Source organism: Colossoma macropomum, unplaced genomic scaffold (genome assembly GCF_904425465.1).
Source record: "Colossoma macropomum unplaced genomic scaffold, Colossoma_macropomum, whole genome shotgun sequence".
In the NCBI taxonomy this organism is placed as follows: Eukaryota; Metazoa; Chordata; class Actinopteri; order Characiformes; family Serrasalmidae; genus Colossoma; species Colossoma macropomum.
Window position 1 is genome coordinate 5,337,893 of NW_023494786.1, and position 22,596 is coordinate 5,360,488.

General features: G+C 38.8%; 1 protein-coding gene across 1 annotated transcript in view; it reads left to right on the plus strand.

Moving 5' to 3' along the window:
* The window catches only part of col4a4 (collagen, type IV, alpha 4), a 90,377-nt gene that overhangs the window by 53,836 nt on the left and 13,945 nt on the right, over positions 1–22,596 (plus strand). The window contains exons 19-34 of the mRNA XM_036556687.1: positions 712–801; positions 7,194–7,351; positions 7,541–7,613; positions 7,701–7,807; positions 8,055–8,238; positions 8,484–8,552; positions 11,092–11,199; positions 12,148–12,366; positions 13,267–13,428; positions 15,582–15,749; positions 16,200–16,343; positions 18,314–18,421; positions 18,849–19,030; positions 19,309–19,372; positions 20,256–20,330; positions 21,853–21,960. Of these exons, the coding sequence (XP_036412580.1) occupies positions 712–801; positions 7,194–7,351; positions 7,541–7,613; positions 7,701–7,807; positions 8,055–8,238; positions 8,484–8,552; positions 11,092–11,199; positions 12,148–12,366; positions 13,267–13,428; positions 15,582–15,749; positions 16,200–16,343; positions 18,314–18,421; positions 18,849–19,030; positions 19,309–19,372; positions 20,256–20,330; positions 21,853–21,960 (2,019 nt within the window). The remainder of the gene's footprint in view (positions 1–711; positions 802–7,193; positions 7,352–7,540; positions 7,614–7,700; positions 7,808–8,054; positions 8,239–8,483; positions 8,553–11,091; positions 11,200–12,147; positions 12,367–13,266; positions 13,429–15,581; positions 15,750–16,199; positions 16,344–18,313; positions 18,422–18,848; positions 19,031–19,308; positions 19,373–20,255; positions 20,331–21,852; positions 21,961–22,596) is intronic.

Genomic DNA, 22,596 nt, shown 5'->3' on the forward strand with positions numbered 1-22,596 from the left:
GATAGAACCTTAGTGGACGATCTGATGTTTTTCAGGCCCTGATTCTCAGGTTTTCAGTGTCAGCACCTAAGAAAAGAAAAAAGAAAATTGCATTTAAAAAGTTGATTTTAGTTTCCTGTGGGCTGCTATGCTTTGTATTTATAAACAAGTGCGCCTTGGGATGGAAAGGGTTGAGAACCCCTGGTCTAACTGACTTAACTGCTGTCTGCTCTTCATATAGTGATACTAGAATAAGGACAGACCCACTGATCTTTGCCCTTATTTTATTGCTTCCCTCATACATAACAAGTAGCTATACAAACTTACATTCTCTTTATACATACAATGATTTCATTATTATCTGCCAGTGTCATGTCTATTTGCTTGTTTTTTTTTGTCTCTGTTTGTCTAATCTCACATCATCATTTTGTGTGGACAGTACATTTTAATAAACACAACCTTTGCTAAAATAACATTACCTAACATAGTTTTTTTGAGCAATATTGTTAAAAGACTATAGAGTTTTAGAATTGTTCATTACTTAAATATATATCTTTCATTAGTGGCATCTACTATATAGTAATCTGTTTCAGAATGACAAATGCTTTGTGAATGTTATAACAAGCTTTATCATGGGTTTTGCAGGTGATATATCTGAAGACAGGTGATATATGAAGACTAACTAAACTTTGTCTGTTCTTCTGCGTGCGCGCATATGTGTGTGTGATGTAGGCACCAAATGCATCCCTGGTCCCAAAGGAGATCGTGGAGAAAAAGGAGACAGGGGTCTGCCTGGGCTGATAGGTGATAAAGGCAGAAAAGGTGAATATGCACAAAGATCAAATGACACAACCACATGCACAATGCAGTGGCCAAAACGAAACCAAAGTTCAGGACACACTTGGTCAAGCTAATAAATTAAATCAGTTAGAAATCAGTCAGTAATTTAAAAATAACTGGTCTAATATCCCTCATAAAGCCTTAGAATAGTTCCACACAGTCAGCATTTTAACTGTTGTTTTGCTGGTGCATAAACACATCTGTGTTGATAGGTGCAGGACAGTGAAGAAAACAGCATTTTTAATTACACTTTTAATTACTCTCATTATCGCTAAAGTTATTTATTAAATGTTACATTTTTACACAATTGTAGAGCTATTTAATATTTTGCTTTTTCTAAGATATACACTTTTTGTGTCACAATATTTACCTAACCTTTTATCACAGTTTTTGGTATACAATATAGTTTTGTATATACAACTCCATTTCCAAAAAATTTGGGACGCTGTGCAGTATGTAAATAAAAAAAGAATGCAATGATATGCAAATCACGTGAACCTGTATTTAAATGAAAGTAGTACTGAGACAACATATCGGCTGTTGAAGCTGAGAGATTTTATTGTTCTTTGAAAAATATATGCCCATTTTGAATTTGATGTCAGCAACACATTTCAAAAAAGTTGGGATGGGGGCATGTTTACCACTGTGTTGCATCACTTCTTCTTTTAATATCACTCTGTAAGTGTTTGGGAACTGAGGAGACCAGTTGCTGTATGTTTTGAAAGTGAAATGTTTTCCCATTCTTGCTTGATGTAGGATTTCAGCTGCTCAACGTTTCAGGGTCTCCTTTGTCATATTTTTTTGTTTCATAATGCGCCAAATGTTTTCAATGGGTGACAGGTCTGGACTGCAGGCAGGCCAATTTAGCACCCAGACTACAGAGACATTCTGTTCTAAAACATGCAAAATGTGATTTGACATTGGCTTTCTAAAATAAGCAAAGCAAGCCTTCCCTGAGTCGTGGGCTGGAGGTAAGGGAACCAGCCTTGTGACCAGAAGGTCGCCGGTTCGATCCCCTCAGCCGACAGTACGTGACTGAAGTGCCCTTGAGCAAGGCACCTAACCCCCAACTGCTCCCCGGGCACCGTGGATAGGGCTGCCCACCGCTCTGGGGAAGTGTGCTCACTGCCCCCTAGTATGTGGTGTCACTGCACGGATAGGTTAAATGCGGAGGTCTAATTCCGATGTGTTCAGACACGGCTGGTTAAAAGGTTCATTTCATTCGTTCATTCGTGTATACGTTTCATATAGGTCTATTTGCAGTTAGAACTAGCGTTGAGAACTCCCACCATAGAGCACTGCAGGCCTTTCTGGGAGCTGGGCCAACGTAAATTAAATAATAGGATATCCTAGTCATTTCTGAAACTTACATTACATCGCATCTGTTTCAACAGTCCTGTAGTTCTAACCAGTGACCCTCCAGTTGCTCGCTTGCTTCTTTTACCACTAAGCTATCTTGATGAATGAGAGTAGGTGGGCATTAGTTAACATTTTAATATTTTCATAATATTAACTGACTCCTGCTAGCTCTTTCAGATGTTTTTTGGATGAATACTCCTAAAGCAACTGTCTGTGGTACTCAAAAACCTTCCCTTTGTTGCTTTGTGCAGTGGTGACCACAAGAGGGCATTATATTTCCATTACATTCCTCTATATTTAATTGTAGATGAAGTTCCAGATATATTTAGTTTTTAAGTGTCTTTGTGGATGCTCTTCCTGGCCAGTATTGTTAATACTGATATACTAGTATTTGTGTCACACTGATTGTCAGTATCAGTGGTATTAATAGACAGTGAGCTGTAGAAGTATGATGATGTATTATGGTTATTGTGATCAATTTAATCACCATACACTTTTCTGAGCATATCATGGATATCGTCAGTACGTATGATCTGTTTCATTACAAAGAGAGCAATATTAGTCATGTTGAATTTGATTAAGTGCAGCATATCTTGTGAAATATTCAATGAAAGTACTTTTATTTATTTATTTTTTTGGTAGTATTTTCTGTTTGTGACCTGACTCTTGCTTTTTTGCCAGTTTCAACTTATCAAACCTAAGAAAAATTAAATCTCATGTATCTTGAAAGTACCTTGTCACATCGTATGAAGTATCCAAACCCTAACTGTACCAGGGGAACCAGCCTGATGTCTGGAGAACACCTAGCCAGCCAGTAAGACAATGGGATGATGCAGTTTTATAGCTGGACTGATGCCAAGATTAGGTCCAGCCTATACATGACAAGTGACAGGTGTGACCGTGTAGGGATAAACAAGAATAGGCAGAAGAGTGTAAGGGTTCAGCCGGCCCCGCCTGCTGCCGGCAGAGGGCGACGGCGGCAGGGTGTCCAGCCTGCGCCGCCTGCTGCCAGCAGAGGGCGACGGCGGCGGGGTGTCCAGCCTGCGCCGCCTGCTGCCAGCAGAGGGCGACGGCGGCAGGGTGTCCAGCCTGCGCCGCCTGCTGCCAGCAGAGGGCGACGGCAGCAGGGTGTCCGGCCTGCGCCGCCAGCTGCCAGCAGAGGGCGACCGCGGCACAGGGCCATAACTTCAGGGAACTCTCTGTCCTCTCGCCTCTCTAGTTCAGCCTTTGTTTGAGCACGCTGCTCTCAGCGTCTCTTTTGTTTGCCGTTCGTCATTTTCCCGCCTTTTCTTTTCCCCCTTCCTTGAGGCGTTATTGCCAGTAGTTACCTGTGCTCCTCAGTGGCGCAGTGGCAACGCCACGAAGCGCCGATCAATACATCGTCGGTTCGAACCTGGCTTTGGGTCACCTCAGGTGCATGTTTCGGATTCACAACCCAGTATCACAAACAACTCATTTTTTCCATTTTTTTTTCTGTTTCCATTTCTGCACTTGGGTCCGCCTCCCCGCCGTCCCGTAACAGAAGAGAATATTCTAAATACAGTCACACACAATACAGAATATAATGACATATAACACAGCACTGAACACTTTACAGAGCAGTACATTTCTACATTCCCCCTTAGAACATACTCTAAAATGTATGTTCTCACAGTGTAATCAGTCTATCCTTTCCTCTTACAGAGAAATGTGGCCAGTATTTCCCCCTTTCTATACATCCTAAAGATGGGTTTCAGTCTGCATACAGGCAAATTGGGGAAATTAAGTGTTTCCATGTTTATAAGGAACACCTATGCTGGTGTAGTTTAGTCATTTAAGCACATAGAGTAATTTTGAGGCAAATGTAAATAACAATAACTACTATTTTATAGCTATGAACTATAAAGTTGTAATTAGTGAGCTTTCAGCATTTGTATTGTTTGTACTCTATTTGACTTTAGACATCTAACAATGGGCAATGGCCAGCTATCTTCACTTATACCATCTATCATCATTTGTGCTATTATTCTCATGGGTTCAGAAGCGGAATGATCTGCACAAACAGCTTGTACAGAAATATTAGACACCGATCACATAATAGCGGTGATGCAAGGCATGACAAACAAAACAACTATCTCCTCCTAAAGTATGATTTTGTGCCCACAGGATCGCCTGAGCACAGACCATGTTGTGGTCACAAACATCCTCCATCATGCCTGCAAAAGCTATTGTCAGAATGTTTATGAAAACTACAGGTTTCATTCTTTTTTGTTCCCTTTTTGTTATAAACAGTCCTTTATCATGTAGCTTGTTGCAGTGGTAGCTGTCTTCTCTTCCAGAATAGAGGGAGCAAGTGTTGATATGTCCAAAAAGCCTGCAGGGCAGAGTCAGGAGAGCTAGTTAGGCTTTGCTGTTAGTTCCTCGGCCACCAATCAGGAACCTGTCTCATGTCCTGTTCCTTCGTCCCTGTCTCAGGTTTGTTCTGGCATATCCTAAAAACAAAACACAGACACAGTGGCAGTATCGTGTTCTTCTTACACAAACCATTTCATATACCCTTGTGTAAAGGTTTGGTTTAGTCATTGTCATGGATACCTACTTTCCCTACCTAACGTGGGTCCTGGCCTCTGGTGGGAATAAGGGAGTGCTAGCCGCAAAGGGGAATTAGGAAAATCTTCATGCTGAGGGTAACCCCCATGACCTAAATATCACAGTTCCTCCTCAGAGTATCTCCCAACCAGAGTCACCCATTCAACCCCTGTGCTAGCCGTCACCAGCAGGTGGTGGTTCCCACATATCCCTTTTTTTCCCTTGACACTTTAGAGCAGAGGGTGTGGTGATGAGGCCTTGATATGGATCTTCTCATTTTGGCCCTAATGGCGGCGTCTTAACCTCTTGTCCAATAGACAATAGGGTGACCCCCCTTTGTAGGTTCTTATGCATCCAACACCTGTTTCTTAGCAGCTGCAACAACTTCAGATAAAGTTTGACAGTATTGCAGTAGAACTATCAGACATAACATGTATGTCTGCAGCTTTCATAATAAGCCGTAGTTGTGGCATTTGCCATGACAAGACATTAGCTTTTAATATTCTTTAGCAAGAACACAGGTGATCTGGCAGTCTACCCGTAGCTATTTCTACATACTGCTTTCCGACAGCCCACACTGTGTGTTGTCTGTTGTCAAGAACGTTGGAAGAACCATCTGTGAATAAGACAACTTTAGCATTTGACAAATGCGTTTTGCATACATACTTTGCACAGAACTAGAAACCAGCGTTTCAGTCATGATGAGCTGAATCATATTCCAGTTCCACCAAATGACTGCAAATAACATTTACAGGTGCCCTTTTGATCGCTAAATTTGGGGCAGTTAAAACTGCAAGCCAGTTACCCCACCTTTGTGCTGTCACTCAAAGAATCTTGTCATTTAAGAGCAAAGAGGAAACTCAGTGTGGACATTACAGTGAGAACAAGATCCATAAAAATAGGAGCAACAGCTAAAACATACAGATGGGTTGCCTGGGTTGCTCTCAGGCAAGGTGACATTCCTAGCATGACCATGTCTATTTTAGGAGAGTAACAAAACATAGACCTCTCTTTGTCACCATGATTTTGAGTTAAACAGCTAGACACAAACCCTGGAGATTGCAAAACATACAGAGTGAAAGGTAGTCCCATGTTCACTAGGCCTAGGGCACTGCGTAATGCAGATTTAGGAGAATGAAAAGCTCATAACTGATGATCATTTAGCTGAAACTCAGGTTTCTGATTTTCTGTTAGATTGTATAGTGGTTAAGCAGGTTGTCGCATAAACATCAATTCAAGGTTGTCAACAATTGCACAACAGTCAGGTAAAATTGAATCCTGAGCCTGTAAAACCAACTGTCCTAAATATTGAACAGAGGACTGATTAATATTGGCCTTTTTTATATATATATAATGCTTTGTGTCCTAACGAATGTAGGTAATCTAACAAATCTAGCAAGTCACGTTCATGTTCCTCTGCATTTGAGGAAGCTACCAAAATATCATCTATATCTGGCTAACCGATCACATAGGACTTGATGATAAATAGCAATAGGATTATGAAGCCCTTGTTGGGAACCTATAGTAAAGCTAGCCATGGTTGGTAATCTTCATGCAAAAGCACTGATCAAAATCCATTTGTCATATTGAATACAGAGAAAACACAATGTTCAGGACACAACCCATTAAATATTGTGGATGGATGCTCCTTGGTATTCAGGCAAGGAAAACCCAGTCAGTTTGACATGTTCAACCTTTAGTAAGCCACAATCTGCAAGAGATTTAGACCAATTTAGGCATAAAAATAAAACTAAGACCTTGCCCCATGATCTGATTGATGACACCTAATGCCACCATGACAACACAAGACAACCATAAAAACTTGCACAAACCCCAGTGTAGGGCAGAGGTCAGCGCTACTTTGGGCTTTTAAACACAGCTTCACTTGTATCTGAAGCTTCTCATCTAGGGACCATATTTTTTCTGGATAAACAGGCACTTTCTTTTGATAGTATTTGTCCAAACTAGATGAGTCTATATGTTTATATAACTGTTCATCCACTCTGACAATGAAAACATTATCAGACTAATCAGGTGCCACCCTACCACCCCTCTGTGTGGTAGACTTCTCTCCTGCCGTGGGCTTACGGCAACACTACCGCAGTCTTCCCCTCCGTTCCGTCAACGAGAGGAGGATAACCTACTATTTTGCCATCCAATAATGAGCATTATATTTATGTGTACGCTAGTGTCCTTGTTGACAAGATTTTTTTACTTTGATTTTAGTTTTTAAATTAGGTTAGATTTGTAAATTGTAAAGCATGTCCAGATTGTAAAACATTCTTTTAGGAATGGATTCATTAACTTTATTATTACTAATTTATTTATCAGCATACCATGATACTGCAATATATGTGGAAATAATACATTTTACCAATATTACCCAGCACTAATTTATGTATGTATGCTTCTGTTCATAAGGGTTTGTCTGTGTTTGTGTTTTTTAGGTTACAGCGGTTTGTGTGCATGTGAGCCCAGCCCTATGGTTGGCCCTCCAGGTCACCGAGGTGACCCTGGTGATCCTGGTTACCCAGGAGTGCGGGGGCCTCCTGGTACACAAGGTGAACATGGTCTCTCTGGAGACATGGGACTGGAAGGATTACATGTGAGTAAACTCTCCTCACAGTGTTTGTGTGCGAGAGAGATAGAGAAATAAGAGAGGGCAAGTCAAGTTAAAGAGTGTTAGTATTAAAAGAACGCATTTGTTTATATCATAATGTCTTTCTGTCATAAGGCATCTGTGTATCTTGTATGATGACGTTCATACAATGATGTTGTACGTTGTGTTTCACAGGGTTTTCAAGGGGTTCAAGGTATCAGAGGCAGCAAAGGAGAAAAAGGAGACTTATATAAAATGGACATCAAGGGTAAGCCATACATAGCACACAGCTTAAACATTGTCCTGTAAGTGTTTTTAAAAATTGTAAAACAATGTGTTTCTTATAATATTTAAGGTTGCAAGGGAGATGCTGGACCAGAAGGCAATCCTGGTGTGCTTGGATTGATTGGCAAGGGAGGGGAGGATGGAAGGCCTGGTCCTCCTGGAGATACTGGTCCAGAGGTCAGTTATCAAGGGGTCACAGAGAAGGAGTTTACTGCTGGTTAGCTCTAAGCTGCTTTTGGAGTTTTACTCAGTATACCTGAAATTGGCTGGGCTGATCAATGGATACATCAGTAGAGAATGAGAGTGCAAACAAATTGATTGTTCAGTAATATGAGTATCTGGTATCTGTGTAGGTGTGCTGGCTGAAATATGGAAATGATTGACACAAGACATCATTCACACTCAGTGCTATTCCTTTTTTCAGGGTGACAGTTATCCTGGTCCACCTGGTGATAGAGGGTTTCCAGGTAGTCTTGGTTTTAAGGGCTGCAAAGGTGCATCTGGATCACAGGGTCCAGGAGTACCTGGACCATTAGGTCAACGCGGGGAAATAGGAGACCCAGGACCCCCAGGACGGCCAGGAAGTTGTGGGCTCAGAGGGCTTAAAGGTAAGAGCCAAAGGTCATATGTCAGAGTAGTATCTCAAGGAACGTTGTCAAGCTACTGTTTTTATGTGAAAAAGAGTTTAGAGTATATAACAATTTGTATTTATTGTTTGGTCTGGGTAAATGGGTGCACTTACCTAAAAAGACTCTTAAAGCAACACTGTAGAAGAACCATTTTGCTTCTCCAGAAAAACCTTTTAATGGAAAGTTTTAATAAATTCATCATCTTCATCTTGCTCTCTGTGTAGGTGATAGGCCACCCTATAGACCTAGCAAACCCGGAGACCCTGGACCTAAGGGAGAGATTGGTGACAAAGGTGACTAACTATAACAACTGAATGAATATCTCTAATGGCAGTTATTTCTGTCATTTTGCTATACTCTAGAAATGGAATTACACAATTATATTATTAATTAAGGAGTTATATGAAGATTTACATATGATTAACCTTCTGGATTAAGTCTGCTTCTTGTTTTTTCCAATTGTTTTAACATCAAGTCGTTTCTGTGCAGTTTTAAGATATTCAAAGAGTAACAACTATGTACTACAAATAACTTTCATATCTTAACAAAGTCATTGCCTTGAGATGTTTTTGACCGTTGAACATTAAAAACCTAGGCTATTTGGACATATCTTTTTCTGAAGTGGACCAAATGTAGATAATACCTTTTAATTTTGAGAGCTCTTTGTGACACTTCAACAGAATCCAGACGCTCGCGGTGTAAAAAAGGCGAAAGGAGAATTAATGGAATCAGGCAAAAACGAAGTCAAAAAACAAGCAGGGGTCAAATCCAAACAGCCAATACAAAACACAACAATGATAAAATCACTGTGTGAACAAAACCAGGGGGCAAGACAAAAGGGCAAGTCGAAAAACAGTCCAGTAGTTCAAAAAACACAGAACACAAATCACAGGCAACAGTATCCAAAAGGGTAAAGGCAAAAAGCAGAGTCGAGTAAACAAAGCAAAGGGTCAAAAACACAGCAGAGTAAAGATCAGAAATAACGCTCAGTAGGGTTCGGAAAGAAACAATACCTCGCACTGATCTTCCCTAAAGCCCGGGCTTAAAAACTATCCTGTTCTGATCATATGATCTAAAGCACAGGTGCAAATAATCAGTACTCAGGAGAATGAGAGCGCTGATAGGAGCGCAAGATATTGTCCGAAGTCATGTGGTCCCCTTGAGGATCGTGGGAATTGGAGTCCGTATCATCCCTTGATACTGGCAAATGCGTGACACTCTTGTTATGTATTATGTATGTAATTATAAGGTTTTGTCTGTGAATAAACCCAAACTGGATTGAAGGCTTTAGCACACTGTTGAAAATTTAAACTGTTTTGAAATTCATTAAATGAAGGTGAATATAAAGGTAACTGTTTTTAGTGCAGTACAGTGTAGTACATTGTATTACATTCATTTTATTTTCAAATATTTGCACAGGTTTCATGAGCTATGTCAGTATCATCAACATGTTAATCCAAAACAAATCCAGTGGCCGGTTGCACCAGCCGTGCATAAGTTTAAACATAGGCTATTTGTAAAGTGTTTACATTAAGTTAAGGTTCATGCCGTACTAAATCAGAACAAGTTGCACGACACAAACTAGTTACTAAATATTTACACTTCCCCCTGTGTAAGGTGTAAGTTTTGAGGAAGCCATCAGAAACCACAAGCACGAAAAAATACAAAAACATGACATTTTTAGCTTAGCTAAGCAAAAAATTGAAACACTGTATGCTGTGACTTTACTTACAGCTCTGATCACCCTAGTTTTAACTCCAGCTCAGAGAGAAAGCTGCTGAAACGTCTAAACTGAGGCTGCTGTGGTGTCGGTTAGCCAGAAACTGTCATGTAAAACGCTGCATATTTGATTGTCTCAGTGAAATATGAAAGAATAAACAGACAGTGACTGTAGATAATTAGTTTTATTTAGTTTGACTTGTACACATCATTCTCTTCTATGCTAGATATTTTGTTCCATGGAGAAACTCAGCACAGGCTGCTGTCGCCTTACATGGCAGGAGGTTAACTGACTGGTTCTGAACATGTTATCGTCATGTTAAAGCAACGTACGCATTAGTTAGTCGTCAGTAATTAAGACATTACTTACAGATTTGTGGTGCAACCTAATTTGGTAAAAGGATAGTTTGAAACTAGCGTTAACTGAGGACTTACGCAAAACTGGTGCAACCCAGTCGAGATGAGAAGTATAAATTAAGTATCAACTTTTTACCACTATAATTTTTATTAAATTCTTACTAAAATATGAATTCTAAAATTCTACATTTTTTCTTTTTATCTTGTGAGCCAACAACATAGCAAACCTAAACCTAAAAAGTCCTCTAAAAAAATGAATTTTGATATCTTTAATTTTCTCACACTGAGTTGGCAGCAGATAGAACCTTATAGTGCCTACTTGGGAAATACACTTTATGATGCTTTAAAAAAAAAAAATTACCCCAGAAACAATAGTCTGCACTAAATAATTAACTAAATGTGCATAACTCAATTTTGGCAAAAAATGTCAGAGAGAACTAATCTCACATTGATGAAAACTTGGCTAGAATTAAACAATTCTTCTCCTAAAAAACAACTAGACACATAGAAATAACTTTTCATCAAATTTAAATTATAGTAAAATATCTCCACTTCTTGTGGTATTGATTTAAAAGTGTAGAATCTGCACTTTCCAAAGAATTCCTTCCTGTTTTAATGAATTTATTACTACAAATAACTACTTAATTACTATTTATTAATTATAAGTAATAATGAATTTCAAATAGTATCACACTTTTATCAGTGAGATCCAAAGATTACAGGTATTTGAATGTAATGATTTTATTTTCTATTCAGGTTTTCCAGGGCAGAGTGGTTTTCCAGGCTCCCAGGGGCTTGGAGGACCAACCGGACCCAAGGGAGAGAGAGGCAACCTGGGTGACCCAGGCCCTGATGGCCTCACAGGTAGCCATATACTGTAGAATTACTCTGTCTAAAATTATTTTGTTTCAATTTTGATAGTTTTCTTGCAGTGTTATTACAAAAAAAGGAAAAAGTCTATATGAAATTTTACTGCAGTGCTGCCCGCTCCTTAAACCAGTTTTTAAACCAAACCATGTTAGCAACAAATAAAGCATATTACAGGATAGGCAACCGACAGTGTAGTTGTGTTGTTGAGCATATGATCTTCATGGGTTGAACACAACACACACTGAAAATTCCCCCGAGGATTTCTTTTTAATAGAAAGTAATGTGGCAAGTAACTGGTGCCAGCGGGTCCCAAGAGATTTATCTGTTTGACCGGTAAGGTCACTGGATCTCAATTATCTGAGAGTGAAAAAGTGGAGAGAGAGCATGTTAGACTGTGTTTGTTGTGTTTTTTTTTTGTTTTGTTTTTTTTATATGTTTAGACTTTTTGCACATGTTCATTAATTACTGTTCATTCTAAATCATTCTTCCTGAATTGTTCACTAGTTCAGTTCATTCGTGTTTCGTGAGTGCAGTCTGGCATCACTGCATCACCAAACTGCTAAAACAGATAGACTAAACAGTTCAGCAAGCTGCTGTTGATATTGTAACTACATGACCACTAATTAGGCTCCGTATCATGAACTCATCTGAATGCATTTCAGGAAAATTGTTAATTTAAGAAATTAGGTCCTCCCATCAGCTCAGGCTTTTTCTTGGGCCGGTGAGTAGAGGCAGCTGTTTGGGACAGCCTTGTCTTCTGAGTGATGCCTTCAAGTTACTGGGCTATGCAGCCTGTCCAAATTATGCTGAAGATGGTGGTGCTGAAGTTGGTGGTGAGTCAGTGCTTCAGCACCCTGGATAGCATTGCAGATGGCACATTGCTGTGGTGTCGGGTTGATCGTGTTGGTCACACAATTAAGCAACTAGCCCTCTGTTTGCCAGGAGCACCTGGTTATGTGGGAAACCCAGGAGACACTGGACCCGATGGCTATAGTTGTGATGGAGAGGCTGGGACACCCGGCAGCCGTGGACCTGCAGGGTTAAAGGGACCCACTGGAGACTCATTTCCAGGAGCCCAAGGGCCAAGGGGTCCCATTGGACTTAACGGACGTACAGGGCCTAAAGGGATCTGTGGACCCCCAGGGCCAACAGGTAGTGAAGGTAAGAAGGAATAGTTGTAATAAACATTGTGGGCCATGGAGAGAGAGAGAGTCATGCAAGTCCTCAAAGGTGCATAACCAATTTGAATTAAAGACATTGTTGAGTGTATTGACATTCTTATCTGACATGAATTCAGCCTCTTAATATGAACACATTAGCATATATAAATGTCAGCACTTGATTGTTACTGCATTGTCTCTGAGTTCTGTATCTTGGATCATCCATTGTCATAAGCTAATTTGAAAATATTTTCTCAGTTATTGCCACTTTAGCTGAACTATCCTTTTCCTAGCTTTTTGTTACAAACACTAGTGCACTCACATATGTCCACCTATTCAGTCTACAGTTCATCCCTACTCATCCACACTGAAGTTAAAAACAATGCTTTTTGAAAGCATCAAAATACAGTGTAGCCAGTCAGAACACTTAAAGGCGCACTAGCAGAACAACTAAACTGTTTCTTTCTTACTTGTTTCTTTTCAGATTTACTTAATCTGTTACATGTATTATGTGTAGTGGAATCTTTTATTATAGCTCAAACAGAACAGTAATAAGCTTTAAGGTTTACCAAATAGTTGTGCTGATATTAAAGGAGAGAGATCATGCCACTTTGGTGTGGTGAAGGTGGTGCAGGAATCAGTGACAGATGTGTTACTTAAGAAATTAAAAGTCGTAATGTTCATTTTAAGATATCTAAGTACAACAGTAACAGGAAATTCTACATCAACACAACTGTATAAATAAAAGTGACATCACTCACTGTTAAACAATCTAGAATATAGTTAGGCCTCACAAGGGTTTATTTTAATAAGGGATAGCTAATGTACTCAACAAAAGTGACTGAGAGAAGAGAGACTGGCTAAAACACAGTATATATGCTGTGTGTTTATGCCTTTATAGGCACTGCTGGGGAGCCTGGAGTTAAAGGTAGGAAAGGAGAGCTTGGACCAATTGGGCAACCAGGGAAAACAGGGTTCTGTGGGCCATCTCCAGTACAGTGTGATTGTGGGTTACAAGGCCCCTTAGGGGACGCAGGACCCCCCGGAAACTTAGGATACCCAGGTGAGTAGGCCTACTTCACTGTAAAGCTTAAATATGCATTGCGTTCATAAGTAAAGAATTGTTTATTTTTAAAAACATGTAAATTGGTAGTATTCCGATGATGTCACAAGTGCGCTGCCGCCATTTTGGTAGTAAACGCCACGTTCGTTCAGCAGTACTGGTGCTGTTTGTAATGAAATAACAAAAATAACATGATATCTTGATAGATGCAGCAAAGGCAGTAAAATATATATATATATATTTTTTTTTGTTTTTGTTTTTGTTTTTTTTTTTATATATATATTTTTTTTTTTATTATTTTTTTTTCGGATGACTTTTTTAAATCTCATTTTTAAAAGTGTATCAACTGATATATTTGAGTGCATTGCCTTGATTTTATTTGGTTTGTTGCTGTAGTGATGCACATGAAGGCTGAAATCTAAATGGCTGAGATTTCCCACTGTGTTTCAAGCGCCACGTCCCAAAGTGTATACTAGCACACTAAATAGTACATAACAATAATGCATATACCATTAGTGCCCTCATTAGTGTAGCAGATGAAGTACAGAAGTGTATGCAGCGTTAAATCAGCCAGTGAGAGACACGTTTAACAGCTGCTCTGCTGTGCTTTACATTAGCTGCTCAGTAAACATCATGCGAAAGCTCAAGGTATTTGTTATGTGAGGATGCATTTATTGAGGTAAACTGATGTTGGCTTTGTGTTTGCCAACTTTCGTAATTCATTCTGTGTTTAAGGCACCACATTGCAAGTGCAGCACCATTTAAGGTGGAATGGAAAATTGAAATGAGGAGCTGATGAGTAAGAACTTCAGCTTTATAAATGTGTATGAGTTTACTATTTAAGAGCTTTGACAGCTTTAGTAGCTATTTCTATTAGTTTTTGTAAAATCAAATGGATTGGAATTTTCACACTGGAGATGTGCAGGTTATAAGGATCCAGTCCACCAATCTAAGTTAATCTTCTCTTTGTTCCGCTTTTTTGGAGACTGGATCTAAAGTGTCCACATTTTTTTTAGGTTTTTCATAATCATTCTGATATATTTTGCTCTCTTGCTTTTGGTGCAGTAACGGTGATGAGATGAGCTCTATAAGAGCTCAAAGTTACAGCTTGCTTACCAACAAGGCAGTGTGGTCTTTTTAATGACACAGTCGAATATTATGAATTACAATACTGTCTGCAAAATATGTACCTTTTAATGCAACATTAATATATGAGTATACAACATATTAAAGGATGCTGCAGACAGAGATTAGGTTTAAGAACACTGAAGTATTTCAAAAAGTATAAGTTCAACAGCGGTACATGAAGTGCTTGACTTTGACCCGTTTAACTTGTCAAAATCTGCTCCCAGAGTAGTTATGGTGCTTTGTTAGACCACATTCTTTACATTCCACATAAATGCAATGACAGCAGTGAAACATCACGTAATAAACGATGGAAAGTAGATTAAACAGCAGAAATTAACGCTTTTTGTGTTGACTTTAAAGGGGAATTTCCACTAATTTCTTAAAATTTCTGCATAATTAAATCAGTTATAAGTCATTCAGACTGGTTTGATGTGAAATGCGCCGTTCTAGAGAAACTTACTGAGACAGAATTGTCCACAGTGGTGGGAATAGGAAACAGACGTCCGAAGATAGAATCGTATTCTTTATTCGTATTGCTCTTGTTGTATTATTGTTTTGCTATCCAGGAAAGGGCCCCCATTTAAGTCTTGGTTCCTCTTAAGGTTTCTTCCTCCTCAGGAAGCTGCCTTTGGCTTGCTCCTTTGGGGCTTGGACCTGGATTTTCTGTAAAGCTGCTTTATACAAAGCCTGTTGTCAAAAGCGCTATATAAATATAATAATTTTGAATCTTGACTATTACCATTAGTGACATTACATGTAAAAACTCAGAAGACACATATAGGTCCTCTGGTTGCTGTGCATTTGCAATGTAGACGTTTCAACCATAGGTTCCTATCGCCACCATTGTAAAGAAATTTGAGTTAACAAATTTTTCTAGAATGGCATATTTTACATTGAAATACATTGAATCACTTTGTTTACATATCAAACATTGAATTAGACCCCAGCAATGATTCTTAAAATAATGTTGAGTAGGCATGTCCTTTGAATGCTACCATCACTGCTTGTTTATGTGTGTGCTTTAGGTTACCGTGGTGAAAAAGGATTTTTTGGTCTGCCTGGCCCTGAAGGGGTGGGACCCAAAGGTGTTACCGGAAAGGTTGGACCCCCTGGTTTTAAGGGATCCATTGGTTTTAAGGGCTCCCCAGGGCCAGTTGGTGACGATGGAATTTCTGCTCCTAACGGACAGAAGGGTAAAAATGCTGAGTCAACTTTCTAACACTGTCTTTGAATTCAAGAATCAAACACAAAGAGCAGATATATCTTTCATCCCAGTGAAAGGTCACATTACTAGGATAGGTCGATAGATCAAAAATTAGATCCAGTGGAGATCAGGTGTTGTTTATTTATTTATTTTTTTTTTATGTAATCAAGTTTACGTTAGCAGTGTAGTCCACCTAGTGTAGCATTTTAAACTGGAACTCAACCATAGCAGCCCACAAATTGTGCTCATTAGTCATATATCTATAAGACTTCTTGCCAATTTCTTGCCAGTTGCCAAGGTTCAGAAGAAGGGAAACAACTGAAGAATAATCATTGTTGTCAGTAAAGGAAGCAAGGATGTATTCGACAGCAAAGAGATATTTTGTATGTTAAGGGCTATTCACATTGTGTAGATGATGTCAAGATGTGATATCATTCAGGTTTGCCTGGGCTACCTGGTAGGGATGGTCCACCTGGTGGTTCAGGTGAGAGTGGAAATCCAGGACTTCTTGGCTTAAAAGGAGAGAAAGGGCTTGATGGGAGGACAGGTTTGCAAGGAGAACATGGCTCCAAAGGAGAGAAAGGTACTTCAACAAATACCTTACTCATATAAATGTTTTACATAGATGTACACTGTATGTACATATGTAATTTGTTATATTGCTGTGTATTTCTTTTCCCGGTTTTTTTAATGTTTCTTTCTTTGTGTTTTCCTGTGATCTATATATGGCACTTTTCTTATTTTGTATACATTAGAGACATAAACAGGAATGCAAAGGTACATGACCAGAAAACACTTTGAACTTTGAAAAGCTCATACTAATACTGGAAGGTATGTTAAGACCATGATTTAGTAAAGGCTTGCATGTGTAAGAACTTTTGCAACTTCATAACACCCACAAGCCAATCTACTAAGGAGGATTGCTTGTTTCAAATAAGTAAAATGGCACATACTGTCCTTTTGCATGTTTGCTATAATGAAAGTGGCACGTGAGGTGTTTCTTCCAAAGATTGCAAAATATAGGTTGGTGTAAATGCAAATCAATTAACTTAGCACTCTCAGTACAATTTACTAAGCCTGAAAATAATTTTGAGGATGGCAGTTGCATGTGTGAATTAATACTGTGTGCTTATCTGCTGTACACTTGACATTGTTTCTGCAGAGCTTGATTTTTTTCATAGCTGTATGGACACAAATCTGATCATTTTGAATCAGATGTAAGCCACTTTTATATGTGGGGCTAAATCAGATACATATCTAATTTGTGGCCGTGCAGTTGTCAGATTGAAATTCATGTGTTTTTTTGTATGTTTTTTTTACTGCACATGCTCCAGAATTCAGTGTTAACATGGTATGGACAGTATATGAAATGCTAATAAAACAGAAAGCAATGATTAGAAAATTCAGTTTGACCTGTATTAGATTGAAAACAATACAAAAATACCATAGGAAAACAATACAAAAATACCTTACAAATAGCACTCACAGTCTTTGTTGTAATACATGCAGAATTTATCTTGTTGAAATAAGCATGGGCATCTCTGGAAAAAAAGCATTGGGCTTTGTTCACCAACAGATCTTAAACATAAGTTTCTTCTTAAAACCCACTTACATAGTTTTCATGAAGATTCTGATATTCAACAGTGTTTTCTTATTAGGGATTTGTTCTTAGGTAAGAACAGTTTCTACGCATACTCGAGCACAAAGGTGTGAACAATTTTGTAGTTTAAGAATATGTCATGAATGTGGCAGACTTTTTCCTAGGACTTTTCTCAAGAACAAATTTAAGAAAATGATCAAAATTATAAAGGAAATTATTGCTGAATGAGGCCCATTGTCAAATATTTTCCCAAAAATTGTCCTGTTAATGATCCCTTCACAGATGTGCGAGTTAATCACACCATAGGCATTATTACACCTCCATAGCATACTTTTGAACTTGCTGGTAACAACCTCGATAGTTCTTTTCTTCTTTGGCCCAGAGAACACGATCTATTAATTCAGTATTTAGTCTGAAAGTTGTTCACATATAGCTTCTGCTGTGCGTAGTACAGTCTTAACTTTCATTTGTGGACTGTGTGAAGAATGGTGTTTGTTGACAGTGGTTTGTCAGAATATTCCCGAGCTCCTGAAGTGATATCCATCACAGAAGCATGCTAGTTTTTAATGCGGTGCCGGTTGAGGGATCAGAGGTCACAGGCATTCAGTTGTGGTTTTTGACCTTGCTCTTTATGCACAGAGATTTCTTGTTTTTAGAAAATTTCACAATGTTTCTAGTCTTTTTGGAATGTGTTGCTGGCACCACTTTTAGAAGGAAGGTGTATTTACATCTTGATAACCTAATTTTTATTTACCATCATTTTCCAAACTCCTTTATTTTTATTTTATTTTTTTATTTCACATCATTGACTCAATCTTGTTATTTTGTTTTTTTTCTATCTATGTCTTTTTCAAATACTTACTCTTCAAGGAGTTGGTAAAAGGATGACAGATGCAAATTAAAACTCTGCCAGTTGGTTTGACACATCTAAAAGTGTGTTGTCTTTTCTTCAGGCAAGCCTGGAAATTCTGGCATACCAGGACCAACTGAAATGGTACAAATAAAGGGGAAAAGAGGCCAAGTGGGGTCCCCGGGACAGATTGGCTTCCCTGGACCCAGAGGTGAAAAAATAGCGAATCTGAGTTTTTATAGATGTATTAAATATTCATGTGTATTCTATGATATGCTGAAACTTATGAGAAATTATCCTTTAAAAATACTTAAATGTTATGGTTAAAAATGCTTACGTGCTAAATGACTGGATATCATAGTGCTGGGCGACATATTGTCTGTATACTGCTAAATATTAAATTTTAATTTTAGTCATATTTAGTGAAAACATGACTAAACAGTAAGTTAATGTTTACAGTAATGTGTAAACAAGTGGTGTCATTTTATGAGAAAACAAGGTTTGTAGTGCAAACTTAAATCTGATGCTATAATACCATATGTTTGGACAAAATTGTGATTCTGAATTTCAGCAGTGTCACCCAGCAGTATGAGCTATTGGGAATAGACTCACAGTGTGTTCTTTCTCCCCTGTTTCAGGTGATAAAGGTACAAAGGGTATTCAGGGTTTACGGGGGTACTCAGGGGAAGATGGACCTCCAGGGTTTGAGAATGGCCCTCCGGGGCCGCCAGGTGCCCGTGGAAAACCAGGTGTTCCTGGAGTCCCTGGGTCACGAGGGCCAAGCGGCGTCACTGGATTCCCCGGAACAGCTGGAGATCCAGTAAGTAAATAGGAGGAAATAGGGAGCAGTGCATAGGAGCTTGTTTCCAGGCAGCAATAGCTGAATCAAGTAGGCATTCTTAAATCACTGCTGTTTACAATGCTGAACACAGATGCAGAATAGATCATTCAATCTGTGCTCATCCTTATACAACTTTTGAATAAGGAATTTTGCGCTTCACGCTGTTTATTTAATTTCAATAAGCTGGCATTATTTATGTGTATTTTGACTGTAATCTAATACATATCGCTTTTAATTTGTTTGTTATGTCTTATCAGGGTGACCCAGGGTTGAAAGGGAAAGATGGAACACCTGGCATCTATGGATTCAATGGACCTAAAGGTAGAGTGAATTATAGCTCCCTTTTCCACCCCACCACAAACACACACAGGCTCACTCATGCTCACATGTAGACACACTCACACATACACAAACACAACACAGGTTTTAAAATAACTTGAATGGCCAAAAGAACGTTTATACCCAAACAACACATCCATATATGCTAGTTGAACATCTCCAACCATTAACCTTAACCTTTTAAGGCTAACGCCACCTCTTCTCTGTTAATAAAGTGATTTCTAAACACTGTTGTTACATTCATTTGATATGGAAAGAACGTGATCTAACAATACTAAATATTCTCACGTCTCAAAAAACTTTTTGAACAAGAAAACAAATGAATATAATTCACACATCAGTCACTTTTTATCTTTACTATGATTAAACCAATCTGCAGTAAGTGCTTACTGATCCAAAATGGCCAACCATGGCCAACGTCAATATGCACGTGTGCCTTAGAATTAAGAATTTACTTTGCTAGAACTAAGGGCCTCACCCAAACCATGAAAAATAGCCCTGATCTATTATTCCTCCTCCACCAAACCTTGGAGTTGGCACTCTGCATTTGGGTAGGTTCTGTTCTTCTGCTCTTTTGTATTTATTTGTATAACTGCAAAAGGCACTTACATATGACTTTTGAAATGTGAGTGTCATGCTTATTGGCAACTGCAGAGCACTCTTTAGGGAACAAAAAATGACTCTTCTATGGCATCTCTCCAAATAGCCATCTTTGGTACCTTTTTTACAAACATGGCCACAGCCTCAAATGCCTGCCCTTGTAATACCTGAGCACTTAAATAATACACTCCTTAATACTCTCCACATCCTCAACCCATACCTACACTCTCATTTTTCTGTAAATGAACTTGCTTTATTTCATCAGGTGATAAAGGATATTGTATAGACATACCTGGAGCTCCAGGTCAGAGAGGCCTACGTGGAGATAATGGAAACTCAGGCAAGTATAGCGACATTATTATTTTCTTTAGTGTTTGTGCTTTTAATGTTTATGTACACTCACTGTAAACCCCAAAGTTCACAGTAAATTCATTAACAGAATTAAATAAAGAAAACTAATCCATCAGTTATATTAAAGCAGCAGTTTCCAAACTGTGCTACACATATCCCCAGGGGTACTCTGAATGACTTTGGGGATACGTCAAAAAATTCCAAACATTAACTTTCCTTTAATTTAATTTAATTAGCTAGCCGCACAATAACAGAGATACTACTAACTTCCAGCACAAGCTCAAGCTCTAATAGAGAAAAAAGTGCTTCACTCTGGCCCCTTCTGAGCACCGCTCGTTCAGAAGAAACTGACAACAATAGAGTTAATTTAGTTTAGCACGCCCTGTTGTGTGCATGAATGATGTGAGTGTCCTTTACTACCTGTTGTTAAGGCCTTTGTGATGCTTGTTAGTCATGTACTTAGTTTCACTTCTACATTTAGGGAACCCAAAGTGATTTTTCTATGGCAGGGGCTCTTAACCTTTTTTAGAGTGCGGCTTTTTTAGGGTTAAAAATATTTTGCAACATGTATTGAATGTAATGTTTGCTGGTCAACTAGTTTTTTTTGCAACTACAAGTTATCATTGACAATATATCGCCTACACTTCTGAGGTTTTCAAGTTTGCAGGGTTAAAGTCCACTTGGCATGAAGTTAAATGTGTTTTATAAGGCATATATCTTTACAGCACCACTCTTGCGACCCTGGAATCATGTCGGGACCCCCAAGGGGTTGTGACCCCTAGATTAAGAATCCCTGTTCTATGATATAACTCCAAGAACCTTCCTTTTTTTTTTTTAAAGGAGCAGTGTATAACATTTAGGGGGACCTATTATCAGAAATGGAGTATTGTGTACAAAACCATGTTTTCATTATATCTGTGTATATATATTATATATGTATCACCTGTAACTACGAATTGTTGTGTTTTGGTTATCTTAGAATGAGACCGTTCATATCTAAGTAGGGAGTGGGTCCTCATCCAACAGATACCACCATGTTGCGTTGCCATGTTTCTACAGTAGCCCAGAACAGACAAATCAAGCACTGGCTCTAGAAAGTTTTTTTTTGGTGGCGCTATAGATCCTGTAAGAAAAAACAGAAATCAGTGGTTGCTGCCAGTGCTGGCTAACTGTTTTATGTTCTGAGAAGTTTGAGAGCCCAAATTTTGACAAATGGAGGATCAGTACTTATTTGGCACAAGAAAAAGCAAGGGAGTGTGAATCCTCTTCGTCGAAGAGGCAAAAACATGAAGTGAAACAAAATATGATGCTCTTCTACAAGCAACTGAACTTCCAATTAAAAAGTTTAATTTAGAATAATTTAATTGAATGCATATTTAAAAATATATTTAACAATTTAATATTGTTTGAATGGCTAAACTTTATTTTACTTTTTTAATATTGTAGACAAAAAAGTGCAACATATAATTTCCCAAAACCTTCTGCCTCCTCTTCATTCTCCACCCAAACAGCTCCTATTGGGGAAGAGGGAGATCCAGGGGACGTGGGACCCCCTGGGCCTTGTGGAAAGTCTGGCACACCAGGACCTGCTGGAAATCAGGGCCATCCTGGATGTCCAGGTAGGTACTCACTGCTTTAATTTGAGAAGGTCATCGCAAACAGCCCAGTTTAAAAAATACATTCTTGAAAATAAAATAAGTGTACACTGCAACTGTGTACTATGTAAAGTGAAATAGATCAAAATCTAAGGATGCCTTTCCACAGTATGGTACCGGCTTGACTTGACTCAGTTCTTTTTTGGTTTTCCACTTGGCAAATCTGGCACCTGGTACCAGGTGCTATTTTTGTTATCACCTCCATTGAGGTTCCAGGCGAGTTAAACTGATACCAGTAGGTGGCGTAAGAACGCTGCAAACTGCTGATCATTCGGAGAGAATTCTAACACCCTATCACAGATCACATATGTTAGCGCTACCTAGCCTCTTTCATCACAGTCTTTTGTCTTTCTGCCATCAGCCTTTTCTGAACAAAATTTGTCTTCTTCACGTCAGCAGTTTCATGTGGCGTCACTATGACCACAAGCTTCATTGAGGATGTACTACTAAAGTAGAAAACAAAGTAGCTGATAATAGTAAAGTGAGTAAAGTCAAGCCGTTCCATGCAGTGGAAAGGCATCTTAAGACTTTACAAATATTTGAAATGATCATAAAAATAAGAAACGGTGATTTAAAAATGCTGTTTCCTTTCCTGTGCTG